This window comes from Bubalus kerabau, chromosome 1, assembly GCF_029407905.1.
Source record: "Bubalus kerabau isolate K-KA32 ecotype Philippines breed swamp buffalo chromosome 1, PCC_UOA_SB_1v2, whole genome shotgun sequence".
NCBI classification, from domain to species: domain Eukaryota; kingdom Metazoa; phylum Chordata; class Mammalia; order Artiodactyla; family Bovidae; genus Bubalus; species Bubalus kerabau.
In genome coordinates this window covers 48519485-48538925 of record NC_073624.1, presented here as the reverse complement: position 1 = coordinate 48538925, position 19441 = coordinate 48519485, and the positions used below count along the sequence as shown (strand labels likewise).

At 56.5% G+C, this 19441-nt stretch overlaps 1 protein-coding gene across 1 annotated transcript; it reads left to right on the top strand.

The window, feature by feature from the left end:
• The first annotated feature begins 133 nt into the window (after positions 1-133).
• MCM5 (minichromosome maintenance complex component 5) lies at positions 134-18547 on the top strand. Its single transcript, XM_055574568.1, has 17 exons — positions 134-220; positions 442-616; positions 1981-2107; positions 2202-2330; positions 4783-4955; positions 5807-5962; positions 7841-8007; positions 8394-8565; positions 9552-9663; positions 10741-10884; positions 11209-11274; positions 11507-11683; positions 12317-12429; positions 14125-14253; positions 15228-15370; positions 17208-17335; positions 18285-18547. The coding sequence occupies exons 2-17, from the start codon at positions 450-452 to the stop codon at positions 18384-18386; spliced, it is 2205 nt and encodes a 734-aa protein (XP_055430543.1). The 5' UTR covers positions 134-220; positions 442-449; the 3' UTR covers positions 18387-18547.
• The last annotated feature ends 894 nt before the right edge of the window (positions 18548-19441 follow it).

Below are 19441 nucleotides of genomic sequence, written 5' to 3'. Positions count from 1 at the left end.
GACGTCCTGCGCCCTGCAGCCAATCCCCTTCAGCAGTTTCTTTGGAGGCGGGACCCGCAGACGCAGAGCGGCCCAATCGCTGGCCTCGGGGTCTCGGCGAACCAATGAGGGCGCAGCGGCCGCGGCGTCCAAACGCTGCATCTGGTTTTTCCCGCGAAACGCGGCAGGAGACCGTGGGGGCTCTTGTGTCTACGGTTCCGGGGAGCGCGGGAAGGCAGAGGTGAGGCTGGCGGAGCTGGGGAGTGGGCCCCTCGGAGCCAGCATTTGGGGCGCAGTAGGGCTGGGCAGGGGTGTCTCATGGGAGAGCTGGGGTCGAGGTCTGGGAGGCGGAACCGGGCTCAAGTCTGCCTCGCACTTGGAGCCGAGGACCTGCGTGTCGCAGGGGACGCCGCACGCCCCCATCTGCCCTCCAGTCTGCTCCATCTCCTTGTTCCGCGTCAGGTGCAGTCATGTCGGGCTTCGACGACCCCGGCATTTTCTACAGTGACAGCTTCGGGGGCGACAACGCGACCGATGAGGGGCAGGCGCGCAAATCGCAGCTGCAGAGGCGCTTCAAGGAGTTCCTGCGGCAGTACCGGGTGGGCACCGACCGTACCGGCTTCACTTTCAAGTACAGGTGCGTGCCGGAGCGGGACAAGAGGGGGGATGCGGTCCCAGCGGTGCTATGTCCCACTCGCTGGGGCCCCGCATCCTCGTGGCGTTTGGTTTTGTACATTTCATATCTGAAGTTAACTTTTGAGTGAGTCACCTGGGCCCTTTGGTTCTTTTCCCAGGATTTGCTTTTATTCATCTGTTTCTTATAGTCTTTGTATGTTATGCCTGCAATACTTTGTAAAGTGAGTTATCTTCAGTTCTCTGGAGATGGTAGTTATGCTTTACCTTACTTGCTCACTCATTCATTCGTTCCAGTCAGTCAACTTCTATTGACTGAGCACCTGCTGCATGCCAGCCACTGTTCTAGGTGGTGAGCTGCAGCACTGAATGAGCTGGGCAAAGCCCCTGCTCCTAGTCATTGTTCAATGGTGACATCCCACCAAATCCTTGTAGGGCCTTAAATGCAGACAGCATGGATTTGCAGGTCCAAACTTGGGCCTGATGCATTATTAGCTCAGTGACTTCCAAGTGACAGTCTCTCTGAGCCTCAGTTTCTTCATCAGTAAAATGGGCATAGCCACTCCTACTTCGATTTATTCATGCACCAGCTGACACTGACCATCTGTGTGCCAAACCCTAGGGTACAAAGATGAAAAGATTCATACTACTTGTCCTCAAGGAGCTTTTGAATCAGTGGGACTGAGGCATAGGCATGCCCAAGTAAATTACAAGGTGATGATTGCCTCAAAGGAGGAGTGTACAAGAGGAGTTAGGGGAGGCTTCAGGTGATGTAGAGCTGAGAGAAGAGTATCTGGTGTGGAAGGCATTTATGATAGCAGGAGGTGCATGCATGGGCAGTATGGGGTGGCCTGTTAAAATAAGGGGCTCTCAGAGCAGGACTGGCTGTTTATGTGGCTCTGGACATAAGGTAGAAAGGGATGAGGCTGAGGAGGTCAGTGGCCCCCAAAAGTGTTTTGGGGATAATAGTCTCACGGGATGCTCTTAAAAAGAGTCTGGTGGTTGATAAGACAGGCATGGTCTCAGCTGCCTTCCATTCCCAGGTTCTAGCTGTGTGCCCTGTTAGTATCTGAGAGAGGGTTAAAGGCTCCAGGGAGTCCAGTGAAAGGACTGGTTTGCAGTGAGAGTCTCCCAGACTCGTCTGTGAACTTTGAATTGTTCTTTGATGATGACTTGGACTGCTTCTATGGAGCTTGCTTTGGAAGATGCTTCTGTGGAGGGGGGAGCGGATGGTTTGCTGGGTTATAGCAGATCCACCTGGAGCTCGATGTGTTTGGGAAGCTAGTGGTGTGGGCAGACTCAGAGTGTGGGTGCGCCTCTGCCAGTATTGCCTCCTCTTCTCTGTGCCCGTCCCTGCACCTACTCCAGGGATGAACTCAAGCGGCATTATAACCTGGGGGAGTACTGGATCGAGGTGGAGATGGAGGACCTGGCCAGCTTCGATGAGGAGCTGGCTGACTACTTGTACAAGCAGCCAGCCGAACACTTGCAGCTGGTGAGTGGGACCCCTGCCCCAGGACTGTTGCCCCGGAACCCCCAGAGCTGGCCCCACTCTGGTCACTCACAGCCTGTCCCCTCCCTATCTCCAGCTGGAGGAAGCTGCCAAGGAGGTGGCTGACGAGGTGACCCGGCCGCGGCCTGCTGGTGATGAGGTACTCCAGGACATCCAGGTCATGCTCAAGTCGGACGCCAGCCCGTCCAGCATCCGTAGCCTGAAGGTGGGTCCCCTCGGAGGGTGGCCGTGGTGGCTGTGTGTGTGGAGGGGTTTTGGAGAGAGACCTGAGTGCCAGCTGTGTGACCCTGAGCAACTCACTCAACCTTTCTGAGCCTGTTTCTGCCTCTGAAAAATTAGCTCCTTGAACAAATGTTTGCTGAGCTCCTTCTGTGGGCAGGACATGAGTTGGGTCCTGGAGGAGCAGCAGTGAACTCAAGGACAAGCTTCTTTCCCTGGGAGACTGGATAAATGGTTAACATCACCACAATAACTGTAGGTGACTGTGAGAGCAATGGGAGAAATTGGAAAGTGATGAGAACGCACAGGGCCCCTCTGGAAAAGATAGAGAAGGCTGCTTTCCAGAGGGGACATCTGAGTGGAGACCTGTGGGTGAGAACGAGCAGCGTGCAAACAGCTGGGAGGGCACACGGGGTGGGGAGAGGAGGGCAGGGCATAGCTAGTGTAAAGCTTGCAAGGTGAGGGGCCAGGGCGTGTACCAGGCTGAGGGAAGGATGGTCAGCGTGACTGGCGAGTGATGGGGCCACGGGAAAGCTGGGCAGGGCCAGTCTGCCACCCAGCAAACACTTTCTGAGTGCCTCACACCGGATGCTGGGTTTGACTCTCACTGTAGACAGACGGTAGGTACCTGGTTCCGTGGAGGTTATAGTGAGAGAAACAGACAAGGAGCACTGAGCTGGTTTCAGGTCCCAGGACATGAGCCATGAAGAAGAAAAAACGGGATCAACGTGAGGGGCCGGGTGGCGGTTGGAGAAGGCGTCTCTGAAGAAGTGGTGTTGGCACGAGTCCGAAGGATGTGTGACCCTGTGACAGCTCAAGGGAGGGGTGTTCCGGGCTCAAGGAGAAGCAGGTGCAAAGGCACTGGGGTGGGGACAGCAGCCGTTCCAAGGGCTAGACAAGGGGCAGATGGCAGCCACCATGACTGGACCCCAGGGAGTGAGGGCAGGGAAGAGGAGTGGAGGGAGCGAGTGGAGAGCCAGGTGGCCAGGGCCTTAGCTGCTGTGGAAAGGAGATCGGATTGAGGGCTACGTAGGAGGATGGGCTGATTCCGTCTTTAAAAGCGTCCTCTGGCTGCCAAGTGAAAGGAGAATTTATAAAGCGGGCAGGAGTGGGACCCAGGGGAGTTTGCTGAGGAGGACGTGAGGGTCGAACGTTGGTTCTTCTGTCAGAAGGTGGTTGTGAGAAGCAGATGAAAGGATGCACGCTCCTGTGCCTGGTGAGCTCTGGGCCCAGCTTGTGCCAGCAAAAGGCCACGCGCTGGCCTCTGCTGCAGCCCTCATGTCCTGCTGCGCAGTTCAGGTCCCCACCAGATCTTCCTTGGTTGGCACCATGGCGCGTCTGTTACAGGAGCAGGGCCAGGCTGCGGGCTCTCAAAGCTGTGGCGTGTGCCAGCTTTGTCTCTGCGCTGCACCAGGCTGGGGGGGCCAGGGGGAAGGTGCAGGCGGGCCCGCGCTTGAAACCGAGCATCATGTCTGCCTGTCCTTGGAGGCGGATTTGGGCTTGTTTTGTGGGGCAGCTGTTCCGTCAGAAAAGCAAACCTCAGCCCCACTTGAACAGATTTCCTCTTCTCAGCCCCATTGGAAAACCAGTGACTGGCCTGCTTGGGTGGGCGTTCTGTGACAGAGGAGGAGCCCTCTCTAGAAGGATCGCTCATCAGGGTGGCCTTGGGGCTGAGGCAGCCCCAGTCCTTTCCAACCCTGGGATCCTGGGGGCTCAGATCCCTGCACTCTGTAGAGTGTTTTCCAGAAGCAAGCTCTGAGGTGGGTGTCAGCAGTTCTGGGGTCCCCTGGGCATGTGTGCCCCTGGTCTCAGTCACCAGAGAGGGTCAGCCTCCTTCCTTCTCCCCTCTCTACCCCCCTGGCTTCAGAGGGAGCATCAGCTTGAACCCATAGCCTACCTGCCTGTCCCAGAACACCTGCTGGAAATAGGAAGAAAAGATGATGATAAAAGGAACTTTTCTTGTTTTATTTTGCTTTTTATTATAAAAATATCACACACACAAAAGTAGTGAGAGGGGCATCCCTGATGGCCCAGTGACTAAGACTCTGCTTCCAGTGCAGGGGACCGGGCTTCAATCCCTGATCAGGAAACTAGATCCCACATGCTGCAATTAAATATATATATACACACACACATATATATGTATATATACACTAAGTGCCACAATTAAGACCAGGCACTACCAAATAAATAAATATATATATTTTAAAAAGTAGCAAGAGTAGTGTAATGACCCCATCTGCCTCATCTGGGTTCAACAGCTGTTAATATTTTGCCTTATTTCCTTTCTCCTCTTTTCTGCTAAAGGATTTTAAAGTAAATGACAGACATGGCACTTTATGCCTTGAGCAGACATTAGAATAGAAGAGATTCTTGATGTGTGATCTCGGGGTCCCTGGCCCCCCTCACCCAGCCCCCTCCCTGCGGCTCTGTTGCAGTCGGACACAATGTCACACCTGGTGAAGATCCCGGGCATCGTGATCGCGGCCTCGGGGGTCCGCGCCAAGGCCACCCGCATCTCCATCCAGTGTCGCAGCTGCCACGGCACGCTTACCAACATCGCCATGCGCCCCGGCCTGGAGGGCTACGCCCTGCCCCGGAAGTGCAACACGTGAGTGGGCTTCGCGGGCCCTGTGGCACCCTGGGGGGTGACGGGCAGATGTCTGAGCAGAGGTGTGAAGGATGAGGAGGAAGCCCTGCAGCCGGGAGGGGCCGGGGCCGCGGCGTGCCCTGTGGGCGTAGGCCCAAGTGGACGTCCTGGATCTTGGGGTTGAGAACGGGATGGTGTCCCCCTGCCCCTCTGTGGTGGTGAGTTCTGTCCCTCCAGGGAACCCAGGCAGCCTGTGCAGGGGGCTGGGGTGGGGGGTCCACCTGGAATCTTCAAACCCTGGCTCGCTGGGGCAGGTCTGGAGCAGAGGCCCAGGAACATGCCAGGCTCCTTGGTTTACATGTGGCCTGTGGCTGCGTTGCCTGTGGCCTCATGGCCCACAGACGGAAAATATGTGTCTCTGGCTTCTTTCAGAACATGATTGCTGACCCTGATCTTCAGGGCCCTCACCCCTTCTGGCTCCTGGTTCCCCTCTGCTTCCTAATCTCAGGCTTAGCCACACTTCTCTTTTCTACACTTAATTCCTTTTTGATCTGGGTTTTTGAGTACCCTGAGTGCAGAGGACATGCAGATGTGTGTTTCCACTGAACCCCAGACTCCAGTCTGGCTGCCTGCCAGACATGTGGCTGTCTAACACGGCTTAATGGGAGAGCCAGGTTCCAAGCAGGCCTCCCCAACCCTAACCCCGTGTATTCCCCCTACTGAGCCACCCTCCTCTAGCGATTTCCCTGAGCTTGTCCTAGAGACCCTGAACTTGCCACTGGCCAGGCTTGTTGCTGACTTGTGTGATGAGTTCCCTGGGCTTCGGGCTCTGGGGATAGCTCTGGTGACTCTTTTCTCCTCTCGCCTTACAGGGATCAGGCTGGGCGCCCCAAGTGTCCACTGGACCCATACTTCATCATGCCGGACAAGTGCAAGTGCGTGGACTTCCAGACCCTGAAGCTGCAGGAGCTGCCGGACGCCGTGCCGCATGGGGAGATGCCCCGGCATATGCAGCTCTACTGTGACCGGTGAGCGGGCCCCTGGCTGTGCCCCCCCACACCGGGTCAGGGCTGTGAGCAGGCTGGCTGGCCATGCCTCCTGCCCCTAAGTCGGGCCATATGTGGACCCTGAGTGCAGTGGGGAGCAGGGAATAGGGCTGGTTATGGAAACTTGCTCTGTGCCTGGTGCTTCCTCCAGGCTTTTCCTCCCTTCGTCTCCATTATTCTGCAGGAGCGGGTCAGTCTCACGTGTGACCAGCTCCCTGAGTGGAGGGGTCTGGCTTCTGCCGCCTGCATTCTTCCTTCAGAGTCTCCCTGGCACTCTTAGAACCAGGAGGCCTGAGGTGGCACAGCTGGTCGGCCAAGGGTGGGGAGGACCCTCTTCCCAGGCTGACGCCCACCCCGGGCTTTATGTTAAGAGTCTTCTTGGATGTTGCTGGGTAATCAGAAAGTGGGGAGAGGGTGCTAGGCTGGCCTGGTCCCCTTCCAGGGACCTGGGAGGATGGCGTGGAGATAGGGACAGGGCTTCTTCACCTGGGCTCACGCACCGTGATACCTCAAGCAGGTAGTCTGTGCATCGCCTTTTGGACGAGGGGATCCACAGGTTGTTAGCTGCCTCAGCGACAGTGGAAGGTGTAGAGGTCAGACTGCTGAGCAGGTGACGTGAGCTCACTGAGCCTCAGTCTCCTCACCAGGAAAATGGGGACAGTGACGGGCCTTAATCTCTCATCACTGCTGGGAGGTTTAAAGTAGAAAATGCACGTGAAGTGTTTACTACAGTTCCTTCATACAAATTAAGTATCTGGTGTTAGATTATTTGTGCAGTCTGGGGTTAGATTTAAAGCTGAAGAAGTGGAATCTGGGAAGAGAGGAGTCCCAGAATGTTAACAGTGACACTAAGGGTCCTTTAGGGATGGGACTCTACTTTGCCTAACGCCCTTCTGGGTCTGGTACCTTACTTGATCCCACAGTAACCCAGCAGGTGAGATCACTTTATTAAAGCTCTCCAGGGTCAGAGACGGAGAATGCAATGGCACCCCACTCCAGTACTCTTGCCTGGAAAATCCCATGGACGGAGGAGTCTGGTAGGCTGTGGTCCATGGGGTCGCTAAGAGTCGGACACAACTGAGTGACTTCACTTTGACTTTTCACTTTCATGCATTGGAGAAGGAAATGGCAACCCACTCCAGTGTTCTTGCCTGGAGAATCCCAGGGACGGGCGAACCTGGTGGGCTGCCATCTATGGGGTTGCATAGAGTCGGACACGACTGAAGTGACTTAGCAGTAGGGTCAGAGAGGTGCAGTGACTTCTTTGAGGTCACACGGCTCGTAAGTGGCAGAGTACGAATACATGCCCCAGCATCCTGTCCAGTCGGCATTGGAGCATGGTTCTGGCTGGAGGGGCTTGGAGACTTCCTTGTTGCAGCATTTTTTTTTTTTTAAAGAGGAGATTAAAATCCAGGTGCAAAATGACTTGCCTGAGCTTTATGAAGCTGTGAAGAGGCAAAAATTGGGAGTGGCCCTTGCAGGGAGGCTGGGAGGGCATCAGGAGGAAGGCTTCCCCTGAGATGGCTGAGGGGAGCCTTGCAGTGCTTCTGACATCAGGCCAGGTGGAGATGGGGACCCTGAGGAGCTGAGGGTGGGCCTTCTGATCCTAACCAGTCAGGCCGCTGCCCATGACCAAGGATTGTCCTCCTCCGGGCAGCTATGCCGTCCAAACATGGGCTGGGTCGTGGTGAGAGGGTGAGAGCCCTGGGACAGGGCAGCGGCTAGAGCCAAATCAGCTCGTGAAGCCTCCTGTAGAGATGCTGAGGTGAACGGCGAGTGTGACGGGATGGTAGGAGCCAGGGGCTCCTGCCCCCACCAGACTCTCACCTTCTTCCTCCTTCCTCCCCACCTTCCTCTTAGGTACCTGTGTGACAAGGTCGTCCCTGGGAACAGGGTCACCATCATGGGCATCTACTCCATCAAGAAGTTTGGCCTGACCTCCAACAGGGGCCGCGACAGAGTGGGCGTGGGCATCCGGAGTGCCTACATCCGGGTCCTGGGCATCCAGGTGGACACAGATGGCTCCGGTGAGTGGGCTTTGGGCCGACTCCCCTTGTCCCTCCCCGGGTCTCCTAGTCCCCCTGTCTGTACCCCCACCCCTACACTCTGTTCTGCACGGCAGCCAGGGAGAGCAGTGCTTTCCTAACCAAAGATACCTGTCACTACCCTCAGCAAGGTAGAAGATATCCTGAGGGCCCCTCTGATCTGGCCTCTAACTCCTCACCTCCCTTCCAGGTCCTCCCCTTGCTCACTGGAGCCTGCAGCACACAAGCCCAGCCCTCAGGCGAGCGGTGGGGTCTGTCTGTGCTCAGACTGATGCTCATGCTGCCCGGCTCTGAGGGCCTTGCCCGCTGGGAGGCCTGGGGCTGGGAGGGTGGGCCCTCATGCACCCACGTCCCCTCTGCCCGCCCAGGCCGCACCTTTGCTGGCGCCATGACCCCACAGGAGGAGGAGGAGTTCCGGCGGCTGGCCGCCCTCCCCAACGTCTACGAGCTCATCTCCAAGAGCATTGCCCCCTCCATCTTCGGAGGCACCGACATGAAGAAGGCCATCGCCTGCCTGCTCTTCGGGGGCTCCCGAAAGAGGTGGGGGTCCAAGCCTTCCCAGGTCCAGGGAGGGGACGGGTGACTTGCCCACAACAGGGCAGCTGCCGGATGGGCAGGACGGGAATACTCTTTCCATTTGCCTGGGACCCTCAGTCCCGCCTCCTACTCTCAGGCACCCTTCCCACCTCCCAGGGTTGCTGTCAGCTGGCGGGGGGCCAATCCATGCCCTCTCTGCAGAGCAGTCCCCCCGACCCTGGGTAGGTGGTGCAACTTGGGGGACCTGGCAGATGCAGTGGAGAGAGCTCTGGGCGTGGAGTCTGGAGAACCGGGGATTAAATCTCTGATAACTACTTACTGTGCAATTTTAGGCAAGAGACACCACCCTTTTGTACCCAGATGTCCATATGAATACGACAGATGGAAGCCTAACACTCAGGGGACATCATGTGTCCTTTTGAGATTCTGAAACAGTAGAGATATAGAGTGATAATGTTACTGGCAGCTACCAGTTACTGAATTCTTACCATGTGCCAGACAGTCTTCTGAATGTTTTCATCTGTTTGCAGCCCAGTTCCCAAGTTAGCCCTATGAGAAAGCTATGGTTGAGCCCATTTCATAGATGAGGAAACTGAGGCATAGAGCATTAAAGAGACTGCTAACAGGCACATGTCCTGGCCTGGAGCCTGCCCTCGTGGTGTCTGCTCCACGGTATCGCCAGCGGTGCGCTGGCAGCTCCCATCTCTCCAGCTGGGGCAGGTGTTTATCAGATGCTGTCTGTGTGTGCCCGAGCCCAGCTCTTGGTGTCATTTCCTTTGACCCTCCCATCCCTGTGTGGCAGGTTACCACAGAGGAGGCTAGGAGATAGAGCTGGCTAGAAATGTGGCTCTCAGGCCAGAGCCCCCGCCTCCCACCTACTCCAGGGCTCATGACATGGTGGGGCGGGAGTGATAGCCAGACCGCTGTGACCAACCAGCCCCCGCTGGATTCTCCTGTTGCTCACCTGGCCTTCGTGCCCGTCTCCCCAGGCTCCCAGATGGCCTCACTCGCCGAGGAGACATCAACCTGTTGATGCTGGGGGACCCCGGGACGGCCAAGTCCCAGCTGCTGAAGTTCGTGGAGAAGTGCTCACCCATTGGGGTGAGTGTCCCGGATGACCTCTGCCTGCCCTGGCTTCCCCACAGGGATAAAGCTGCAGGAGGGGCCACAGGGGAGAGAGTGTCCAGTCAGCCGGGTCCCCTGTGTGGTGATCAGCACATCTGGGGGATCGGAGTGGGTGAGGATGGCCGCGTGGTCTCATGGGGGGAAGTGTGGCCTCTGGGTAGACGCGGGGTGGGCCAGGTGTCCTCTGCCAGTGCTGCCCAGTGGAGACATGTGGACTCTAGCTGTGAGCCTCGAGGAGTGTACGTTTCCTAGTAGCCTCTTAGAAAAGCAAAAGGAAGTGGTGATGGGCTTCCCAGATGGCTCAGTGGTCAAGAATCGCCCTGCTAATGCAGGAGACACAGGTTCTATTCCTGGGTCGGAGAGATCTCCTGCAGAAGGAAACTGCAAACCACTCCAGTATTGACTGGGAAATTCCATGCACAGAGGACCCTGGTGGGCTGTATATAGTCTGTGAGCTTGCAAAAGAGTTGGACATGACTGAGCTTACAAGTACACAATCTTAATTCTGTTTAAGCTGTGTAAAATGTTATTATTTCAGCATGTGGTTTAACGTAAGAGAACCTGAAGAAGATACCTTGCATTCTTTTTAGCACTAACTTTGAAATTCCTGTGTATTTCATACACTTAAGCACACCTTGCTTTGGACTTGCCACAATTCAAAGGCCCCTTGGCAGCATGTAGTTCTCAGGTCTCTACAAAGATGATGGTTCTCAGGGTGGGGAAGCTTTTCAGAGAGTCCGGAGTTCACCTTACTGGGAGGGTGTCACTTCTCTCAGCCTCAGTTTACTGCTCAGTGAGCCCAGCTCCTGGGGGCCGATTCATGAGACAGTCGGGCTCAGGTGAGTGATGGATGTGAACAGCCCTGGGGAGAAACTCCAGGCCAGCTGGGGCTGGTGGCCCCCATCAGAGGAGGAACGCTGAGATTGTCTGTGCTCTGCACCCCGCCATGATGTGTGACCCTGGGCGAGCTCCAGCTCTGGGGGCCCCTTGACTCACCGGGGTCAGAGCCTGGGGGCTGTGTTGGGCCCTGACCCTCCCGTGGCCCTCCCCCAGGTGTACACGTCTGGGAAAGGCAGCAGCGCCGCCGGCCTGACAGCCTCGGTGATGAGGGACCCCTCGACCCGGAACTTCATCATGGAGGGCGGGGCCATGGTCCTGGCCGACGGGGGCGTCGTCTGTATTGATGAGTTTGACAAGGTGAGCCCTGCAGGGCGAGGGCGTGGCTCAGTGCTGGTGGCACCTGGTGGCCGTGGGCTGGGGGTGTGAATGGCAGAAACCCCCTTTGATGACGTAGAGACCTCCCATCACTACAGGGGCCTAACTAAAGCTCTCGGAGCCTAGAGAGTGGGGAGACGAGAGCCAAGCCCACATGTTATCCGCATGACTAGAGGTGACCTGGTTCCTGCCATTGGCTGGCACGGAGCAGGGACTTAGGAACAGTAGCTCCTGTAGGGTGTCCTGTTCCCGCTGCACCCCAGCCCCCTCACCTGGGGCTGGTGGACATTCCTCTCTTCCACACAGATGCGAGAGGACGACCGTGTGGCAATCCACGAGGCCATGGAGCAGCAGACCATCTCTATCGCCAAGGTGAGCGCCCTCCCCGGGGCCCACTCAGCCACAGAGCTGCCTGGCCGGGCCATGCCCCGGGCGCTGGGAGGGCTGGGGCCTGGCCCCACCCTCAGGCTGTCCTGAGTGCCAGGCCTCTGTTGACTGCAGCAGTGGCCCTGGAATCGTGTATGTGTGTGTGTGTGTGACCTGAGAAGGCTGTGAGCCCGAGTTCTCGTTTCTCTCCTCTGCTGCCCCCGTACTCCCCTCTCAGGCTGGCATCACCACCACCCTCAACTCCCGCTGCTCCGTCTTGGCTGCTGCCAACTCGGTGTTTGGCCGCTGGGATGAGACAAAGGGGGAGGACAACATCGACTTCATGCCCACCATCCTGTCCCGCTTCGACATGATCTTCATCGTCAAGGATGAGCATAATGAGGAGAGGGATGTGGTGCGTAGGACGCCGGGCTCCTCCCAGGCCTGCAGGTCTCGGGTGGGGAAAGGGTGGGCAGGCTAGGGGCTTCTAGGGTCCAGAGTCCTGGCTACCAGATCAGCCTGTCAGTGGGCCCCCAAGGAGGTGGGTTGCAGACTGCAGAAACACTACACTGGGGGCCCCTGGTCCTGCCTCTCCTGTGGACCACATGTGGTTTGATTTGGGGTCTTTCATTCCCTGGGCGTCGTTCCTTTGTATGTGGAACAAGGGGGTTGACCTTTGATTGCAAGTATTAGAACCCCAGTTCCGTTTAGTCTTTCTGGAGGAACTCAAGAGAAGGGCTTGTGTTACAGGCAAGCCTGGAGATACAAGGCCCATCTGGGTCTGGTCTCAGGGTTGTCTGCCTCTGCCTCGGTCTCCCTGGGTGGAGTTTTGTTCTCGGGCAGCCTCGCCCCGCCTCAGGGCAGCAGGGAGGGCCCTGGCAGCTCTGGATGTTGTTTTACCAGCTGACAGCCCCCAAGGAGAGAAGGGCCATCTCCTTTCCACTGGTTCTAGCCCTGGGAGCTCTCCCTCCCTGCCTGCTCCAGCTCTGTGTTGGAACCTGGCTCGGGAAGGCCTGTGGGCTGACCCTGGGTCCCCTCTGCCTCCCAGATGCTGGCCAAACACGTCATCACGCTGCATGTGAGCGCACTGACACAGGCCCAGGCCGTGGAGGGCGAGATTGACCTGGCCAAGCTGAAGAAGTTCATCGCCTACTGCCGTGCGTGAGTAGCACACGCTGGCCCCTGGGCGTGGGGTTGCCAGTCTTCCCTGGTTGGGGAGAGCCCTTTCAGGATACCTGAGATGAGCCCTTAGGGTTTAGCTCTGCTTCTTCCTCCCCCTACAGTCACCCACTCCGTGGTTCTTGGCATCAGGCTTCCCCGTTTCTAAAATGAGGGTGGAGGGTTTAGATGGTCTTGAAGGCACCCTTGACTCTGATGTATGGGGAGGCATTGTGGACATGGTCTCTGGTAACACCTGCCCCCACTGTGTGGCCTTAGGCAAATCAGCTGACCTCTGAGCCTCACTTTCCTGGGGGTGGTTGTACCCTTACGTTTTTCTAAGAATCACACAAGATGACGCATGAGCGCTTGGCACGGCCCTGTGCCAAATAAACACTCAGTGAACAGCAGATGCAGCCGTAAATATTGTTGTTCTCACAGACTGCCAGCGATGGTAGTCATACATATAGTGATTATTCTGTGCCAGGTGTTATTCTGAACATTTTTTTTTTAATTTTTTAAAACTTGGGTAGTGCTGCACAGCTTGCAAGATCTCAGTTCCTTGACCAGGGATTGAACCTGGGCCCTAATAGTGAAAGCACTGAATCCTAACCATTAGACCACCAGGAAACTCTGATTATTATATATACATAATTGAACTTTATCCCTCTCCCCAAACCTGTGAGGGTGGCATATTGTTATCCCATTTTACAGATGGGGAAGCTGAGGCAAGGAAAGGTTAAGTAACTTGTCCAAGTTTGCAGGCAGGAGCTAGTGGAGCCAGGATTTGAACCCAGGTGCTTGGCTCCACGGGCTGTGCTTTTGGCTCCTGTGCCAAGGTTCTGGACACGCACCTCCTCTGTCTCTTATTGGAGCTAAACCCCGGGTGGAGGGATCTTGGAGCACCTTTCTGATGGGAGGTGAAGTCCTGCATCTGGGTTGGTGCCTCCTTACCACTTTTGTCCCAGTGACGCAGTGCCCAGTGGTCCCGGGGTCTTCGTCATGGTTATGAGCTCTTCACGGCCCCACCCTTGGAGTCTTGGGCCATTGTGAGTGAGTCTGAGAGCCCTGAGTTTTTGTTCTCCCTTGATGCCAGGTCCCAGGGGGCCTTGGGGAGTTTCCTCCCTCCCTCTGGGCTCGGTCACTCAGTCATGTCTAACTCGGAGACCCCACGGACAGTAGCTCTCCAGGTTCCTCTGTCCATGGGATTCTCCAGGCAAGAATACTGGAGTGGATTGCCATGCCCTCCTCCAGGGGATCTTCCCAACCCAGGGGTCGAGCCCAGGTCTCCTGCATTGCAGGCAGATTTTTTACCATTTGAGCCACCAGGGAAGCCCTGGAGTAGGTGATCTGAGGTTCCCCTAAACCAGTGACTGTCAGTTGGCTTGGGGTGGGGCTGTGGGGTGGAGGGGATAGAGTGCAGGTGGATCTGACCAAATGTCCCCCGCTGCCACCCTTCCCGCCCCTCACCCCCTAGTCTGGCATGCTTCCAGCCCCTGGACAGCAGTCACCAGTAGCCTCTCGTGGGTATCATTGTGCATCTCACCCCTGAATGTGTTGGGGGGAAGCACTGCTGTGAGCCTGCCATCTGGTGGGCCCAGAAACTGTCTGCAAGCCAGCAGAGGCCGGCCAGGGTGGGTACCCCAAGATTCCTTCCCTCTCTCATGGCAGCTGCTCTCCCCAACCCCTGTCCTGCAGGAAGTGTGGCCCCCGGCTATCAGCAGAGGCCGCAGAGAAGCTGAAGAATCGGTATATCATCATGCGGAGTGGGGCCCGTCAGCACGAGAGGGACAGCGACCGGCGCTCCAGTATCCCCATCACCGTCCGGTGAGCGGGCTGGGTGGGCTGATGCACAGCCTCAGCTTACAGGGCGTGGTGTGCCCTGCAAGTCTGGGGCTGGGACCCACTGCTGACCACTGGTGCCGGCCATGGTCAGGCTGCTGGGCAGGGACCACTCCTTTAGGAGTAAAAACAGTGGCCTCCCTAATTATCTGTATCTTTTGCTTTGTTTACTGTTGGGAAAATCTGGAAGCCTCTCTTCTGAATTCTGTCTAGCTTTCCCCATTTTAGGGAAGCCTGAGGGTGAGGGAAGGTCCAGGGATGGGAGTCAGGAGACCTGGTCCTTGCCTCCTGCCCACCATGTGACAGCTGAGAGATTGCTTTCCTTTTCTGGGCCTCAGTTGTCTTAGTTGTTACCTCTCTTCACTGTGGTGAGTTTATCCAATTGAGTGACTAAGAGCTTAAGCCTACCTCATTTGAATCCTGCTTCCGGCACTGATTAGATAGAAGTGGGTTTTGCTCTATATAATGGAAGGTCCAAATAAAGTCACTTAAGTGAATTGGGAATTTATTTCCACCTTAGGTGAAAATGTTTGAGGGCAGGTGGTCTAAGATCATGTGATGGTTCTTCAGTCATCAGCAGCAATTTGCGCTCCTTCAGGCTCACCCTTATTCTCATTGTCCAGTGTGGCTGCTGGAACTCCAGTCATTACCCCTGCATTCCAGGTGGCAGGAGAGGGAGGAAAAGAAGTGCCTTTTTTTTAAGGACACTTCCTAAAGTTCCCATAAAATGTTTGGACATAAAACATACTGGCTATATCTTAGTCACACAGACATACCTGGATGCAATGAAGACTGGGAAATGTCTTGCAGCTGGGTACCATGTGCTGGAATAGAAGTTGGGGTTCCATTACTAAGAGAGATAGATCACAGGGACAAGCAGCAGCCTTCGCTGTGAAGGGGCTGGACAGAAGAGGGACGATGGACTGAGTGCACCCTGGCGTCCCGTTGCTCCCACACAGGCAGCTGGAGGCCATCGTGCGCATCGCCGAGGCCCTCAGCAAGATGAAGCTGCAGCCCTTTGCCACAGAGGCAGACGTGGAGGAGGCGCTGAGGCTCTTCCAGGTGTCCACGCTGGACGCCGCCTTGTCTGGCACCCTGTCAGGTGAGCAGGTGTGGGGAGACAGGCCGGGTGGTCGGTGGACTCGGGGTGGGGCTCATGCGGGATGCCTGCTCTGCTGGTTGCTTCTCTGCACTTGCTGAGGTCTCTGTGCTTCCTCCTGCGAAGAAGCCACACCGCACCCCCCGTCCCCACCCCCACCAGCCATTTTCTTCCAAGATGGGAAGAACAGCCTCTGGAGACCCTGGAGCACAATCCTCTTAGGCCCAGTCCATTATTAAGGCTCACAGTTTTATCATTGGTTAAGAACAGCACTCACCAGCCCTATTTGTTGAGTTGTAACCGTTTGAGCGCTTCCGACGCTCTTCCCCCGTTTTACTTACAGCCGCCCCCAGAAGCCAGGTTGGGTGCTTAGTCCTTCCCCTGTTAGAGATGAGAAAACTGACACTGAGAGAGGCCTCTTCACAGTGCCCAAGGTTGGTTGCCGTTCTCCCAGCTAGAGTGCAGGTCTCCTGACCCCGAGTCCAGCGTGGGTCAGGCTGCCGTCAGTCCTGCCACCTGCTTCAGGCTAAGCCTCTGAGCGGACTTCCCAGAGCGTTGGCTCCGTGCCAGGCTCCCCTGGGACGAATGTGTTCCCTCGCCAGCAGACAGGGCTTAGTGTCTGCCAGGCTGTTTCAGGTGCCGGGAGGGCAGGAGCAAGCAGATCCCTTGAGTCCCACCTTGCAAGGCCCCCTTTCTCCTGGGGAAACACACCAGAGGCAGACATGCCAAACTCAGGGAGCCGAGAGTGCAGAGGGGAGAACTCCAGCAGGTCAGGCATGTTGGAGAGGGGTGGGGCTGTGTCCCCGTCGGGTGGCCCAAGATGGGCTCTCAGGAGGTGGCAGGAAGCAGGGATGGGCATGAGTGGACACCTGGCTCCCTGGAGTGTGGGGATGGACCCCTGGGTAGAGGAAGAGCTGAGTGGCAAGACCCCAGGGACAACAGGTTCAAGGGTCAGTGTGGCTGGAGCCGGGGAGGTGGGTGGGGGCTGATTGCCTCTGCCCTCCCCTTGGTGATGACGACTCAATCTCTGCCCTGGAGGGGCTTCCTGTCCCGTGAGATATTTGGTTATGGGGGGCTCCCTCGGATGTTTGAGGGCACAGGGTGGGTATGATTTGGGGCAGGGTAATTAGAGTTGGGCTTTGCAGGCTGTATAAGAGTTTGCCTCGTGAACTCATTTCAACTCTCAGCGGCTTCTCCCCTCCCACCTCGCCCCTTTCTGTAGCTGAAACACCAAGGCGTCTGCAGGCCTGGGTCAACAGAGGAGACCCCCTTCCAGCAGTTGTCGGAAATCAGCAGCTGCTTGCCAGGGCTGCTTGGGATGCCTCACTGATGTGGTCTCCAGGACAGTGCTCCTGAGTCACTGCGGGTCCCCTCTAGCTTTCCATTCTGATGTAGCCGCCTCCAGGAAGTCTTCCTGACTTGTCTAGCCGCCTGGGGCCCAGGTGCTGTCCTCAGCTCGAGGCCCTCCTCACAGCCCTCCAGTGGCTGCTCCACTCACCAGAATCGGGAAAACTTAGGCTGTGCCCTCTAGCCTGTGGGACCTGGCCCCCATGTGGCCCCCACTCTGGCCATGTCCCTGGCCCTACGACTAGATTTTGAATGAAGTGGGCATGTTTCCCACCTCTGAATCTTCCCACCTCTACCTGCAGCATCCTTCTGCTCATGCCTGCCCTGTCCTTGACTCCAGGCCTCTGTCCATCGTCTCGCTCAGGCCTTGGCTGTCCCCAGGCTCCCTCTCTGTCTTCCTCTCATGTTCTCTCCGGGGACTGGCTGGCTCTTCCCCGCTGTGGGCAGACTGAGGTCCCCACCTGCCGACCCGCCTCCCTCCTCGCGCCCACAGGGGTGGAAGGCTTCACCAGCCAGGAGGACCAGGAGCTGCTGAGCCGCATCGAGAAGCAGCTCAAGCGCCGCTTTGCCATCGGCTCCCAGGTGTCTGAGCACAGCATCATCCAGGACTTCACCAAGCAGGTGGGCCTCCAGGGCCGGGTTCCCACCCACCCTGTACCATGCCCTGCGCTCAGCAGACAGGCTTGGGGTGGGGTAGGGGTGGCTGTTTTCTAGGACCAGGCCTGTCCCCAGCGCTCTCCTTTCTTGACTTTCTTTGTTGCATTAAAGGGAGAGGACGGGGTCTGAGGTTCTGCTGGGACCTCCCAGGCTCCCCCAGCCCTTTGTCTCTCCCTTCCCCTCCTTCCCTGCCCTTTGTGGGGTTGGGGGTGCAGAACCAGAGGGTGAGCCTTCCAGCCCGCTGGGGACAGAGCTCTTGATCCCATAGATGGTGGAAGGGCCTTCTAAAATCTGTGGGGAACTTGTCACCATCTTTGAAGTCACATGGACAGTCTAGTTTCTGGGCTCAGCTCCCTTTCGTGTATGTCATCTCCTCTTCATCCTTAGGGCAGTTTATGTGGTAGGTGGTACCCCACCCATTCGAGAGGTGAGCAGACCAAGAGTTAGAGGAGTTTGGGGATGTCTGGAGTGGTAAAGAATCCGCCTACCAGTGCAGGGAGGCTCAGGAGACCTCGGTTCAATCCCTGGGATGGGAAGAGCCCCTGGAGGAGGAAATGGCAACCCACTCCAGTATTCTTGCTGGGAAATCCCGTGGACAGAGGAGCCTGCTGGGCTCCAGTCCATGCAGCAAGTAGTAAGTGACTTAGCCTCTCTGTGCCTTCGTTTCCTCCCCTGTAAAATGTAAAGTGATCACGTACCAGCTGCTCAGGGATGTTGAGGGGTGGAATGAGTAAGAACGTGAAGATTTAGAACAAAGCTTGGTAGGTAGTAGGTGCCTAGGACGAGTGAGCCCATTTAGGATGCAAAGTGGTAGGTTGTGAAGGCTGGAAAGTCCCATGAGCAGGGGGTGCCTGGGCTCCTGAACGGTGGGGTGTCTGGGGGCACGCCTCTCACCCCGCCCCGTGTTCCGCAGAAATACCCGGAGCACGCCATCCACAAGGTCCTGCAGCTCATGCTGCGGCGGGGTGAGATCCAACACCGCATGCAGCGCAAGGTCCTCTACCGCCTCAAGTGAGCCTGCGGTCGCCGCTGCCACCTCCAGCCACCCTCGCACTCTGGACGGAGGGACCCCACCGCCCCCTGCCTCGCCGCCTCTGGTGTCTGCCCTGGCTGCAGATCCAGGATATGTGCTTTTGGAAATTTATAGAAGTAATAAAGCCATGGTGTGTTTGTGGATATCTGTGGGCTTCTGCACCGGGTTGCAAGGACAGGCATTGGAGCCTGGCAGACCTGGGTTTCTGACCTGCCTGTGCCCCTTGGGCTCTGGGCAGGGTGCGTGCTGTGCGCGCTGGTGAGAATCAGCAAGACCCAGAGTATAAGGGTGCTTACAAGAGCCCAAAGCTGCTCCCCAGCAGCTAATGTGTGGTCAGGAGCTATGGTTCCACATCAGATTCACTGAACCGTTCTGCACCTCAGTTTCTTCATCTGTACATGGCGGTGAGTTCCAAGGGATGTGTTTAGGAGAAGAGTGAACGTCCAGAAGGAACCAGGCAGTGTGCTGAGATTGATCCAGGCATTTGTATCCAGGTACCTGGATTCCCACCGGGCCTTAGAACAAAGTAGATAAGAGTACTGGGATTCAGTAGGCTGGCTCTCTCCCGCTGGGCCACCTCAGACTGTGTGACCCTGAGTGAGATGCCTGACTTCTGTGGGCCTGAGGCTTTTTTCTTAAGCCATTGAAATTGTATTTTATCTTTTGAATTTTGGCTGTGCTGGGTCTTTGTTGCAGTATGCGTGCTTAGTTGCCCTGTGGCATGTGGAATCTTGGTTTCCAAACTGGGGGATTGAACCCGTGTTCCCTGTATTGCAAGGTGGACTAACCACCAGACCACCAGGGATATGTGTGTGTGTGTTTTTTGACGTTTCATTTTCTTGGTCTAGTTAGCTTCCACCACACGTAATTACATGCTTTGTGTTCTTGTCACGAGAAATTTAAAGATCTATCCTCTTGGCAACTTTCACATACCCAGTATATCTCATAACTGCAGTCATTATGCCATACATTACATTTCCATGACTTAATGTATTGTGTGCCTGGAGGTTTGTGCCTTGTAACCCCCTTCACCCGTG

Bases quoted from the DNA above. Each gene is read 5' to 3' on its own strand.
- MCM5 (XM_055574568.1), top strand. From the start codon at position 450: ATGTCGGGCTTCGACGACCCCGGCATTTTCTACAGTGACAGCTTCGGG. The intron at 8,008-8,393 runs GTGAGTGGGCTT...CTGCCCGCCCAG, and splicing joins GGTGGACACAGATGGCTCCG to GCCGCACCTTTGCTGGCGCC. The intron at 15,371-17,207 runs GTGAGCAGGTGT...TCGCGCCCACAG, and splicing joins CTTGTCTGGCACCCTGTCAG to GGGTGGAAGGCTTCACCAGC.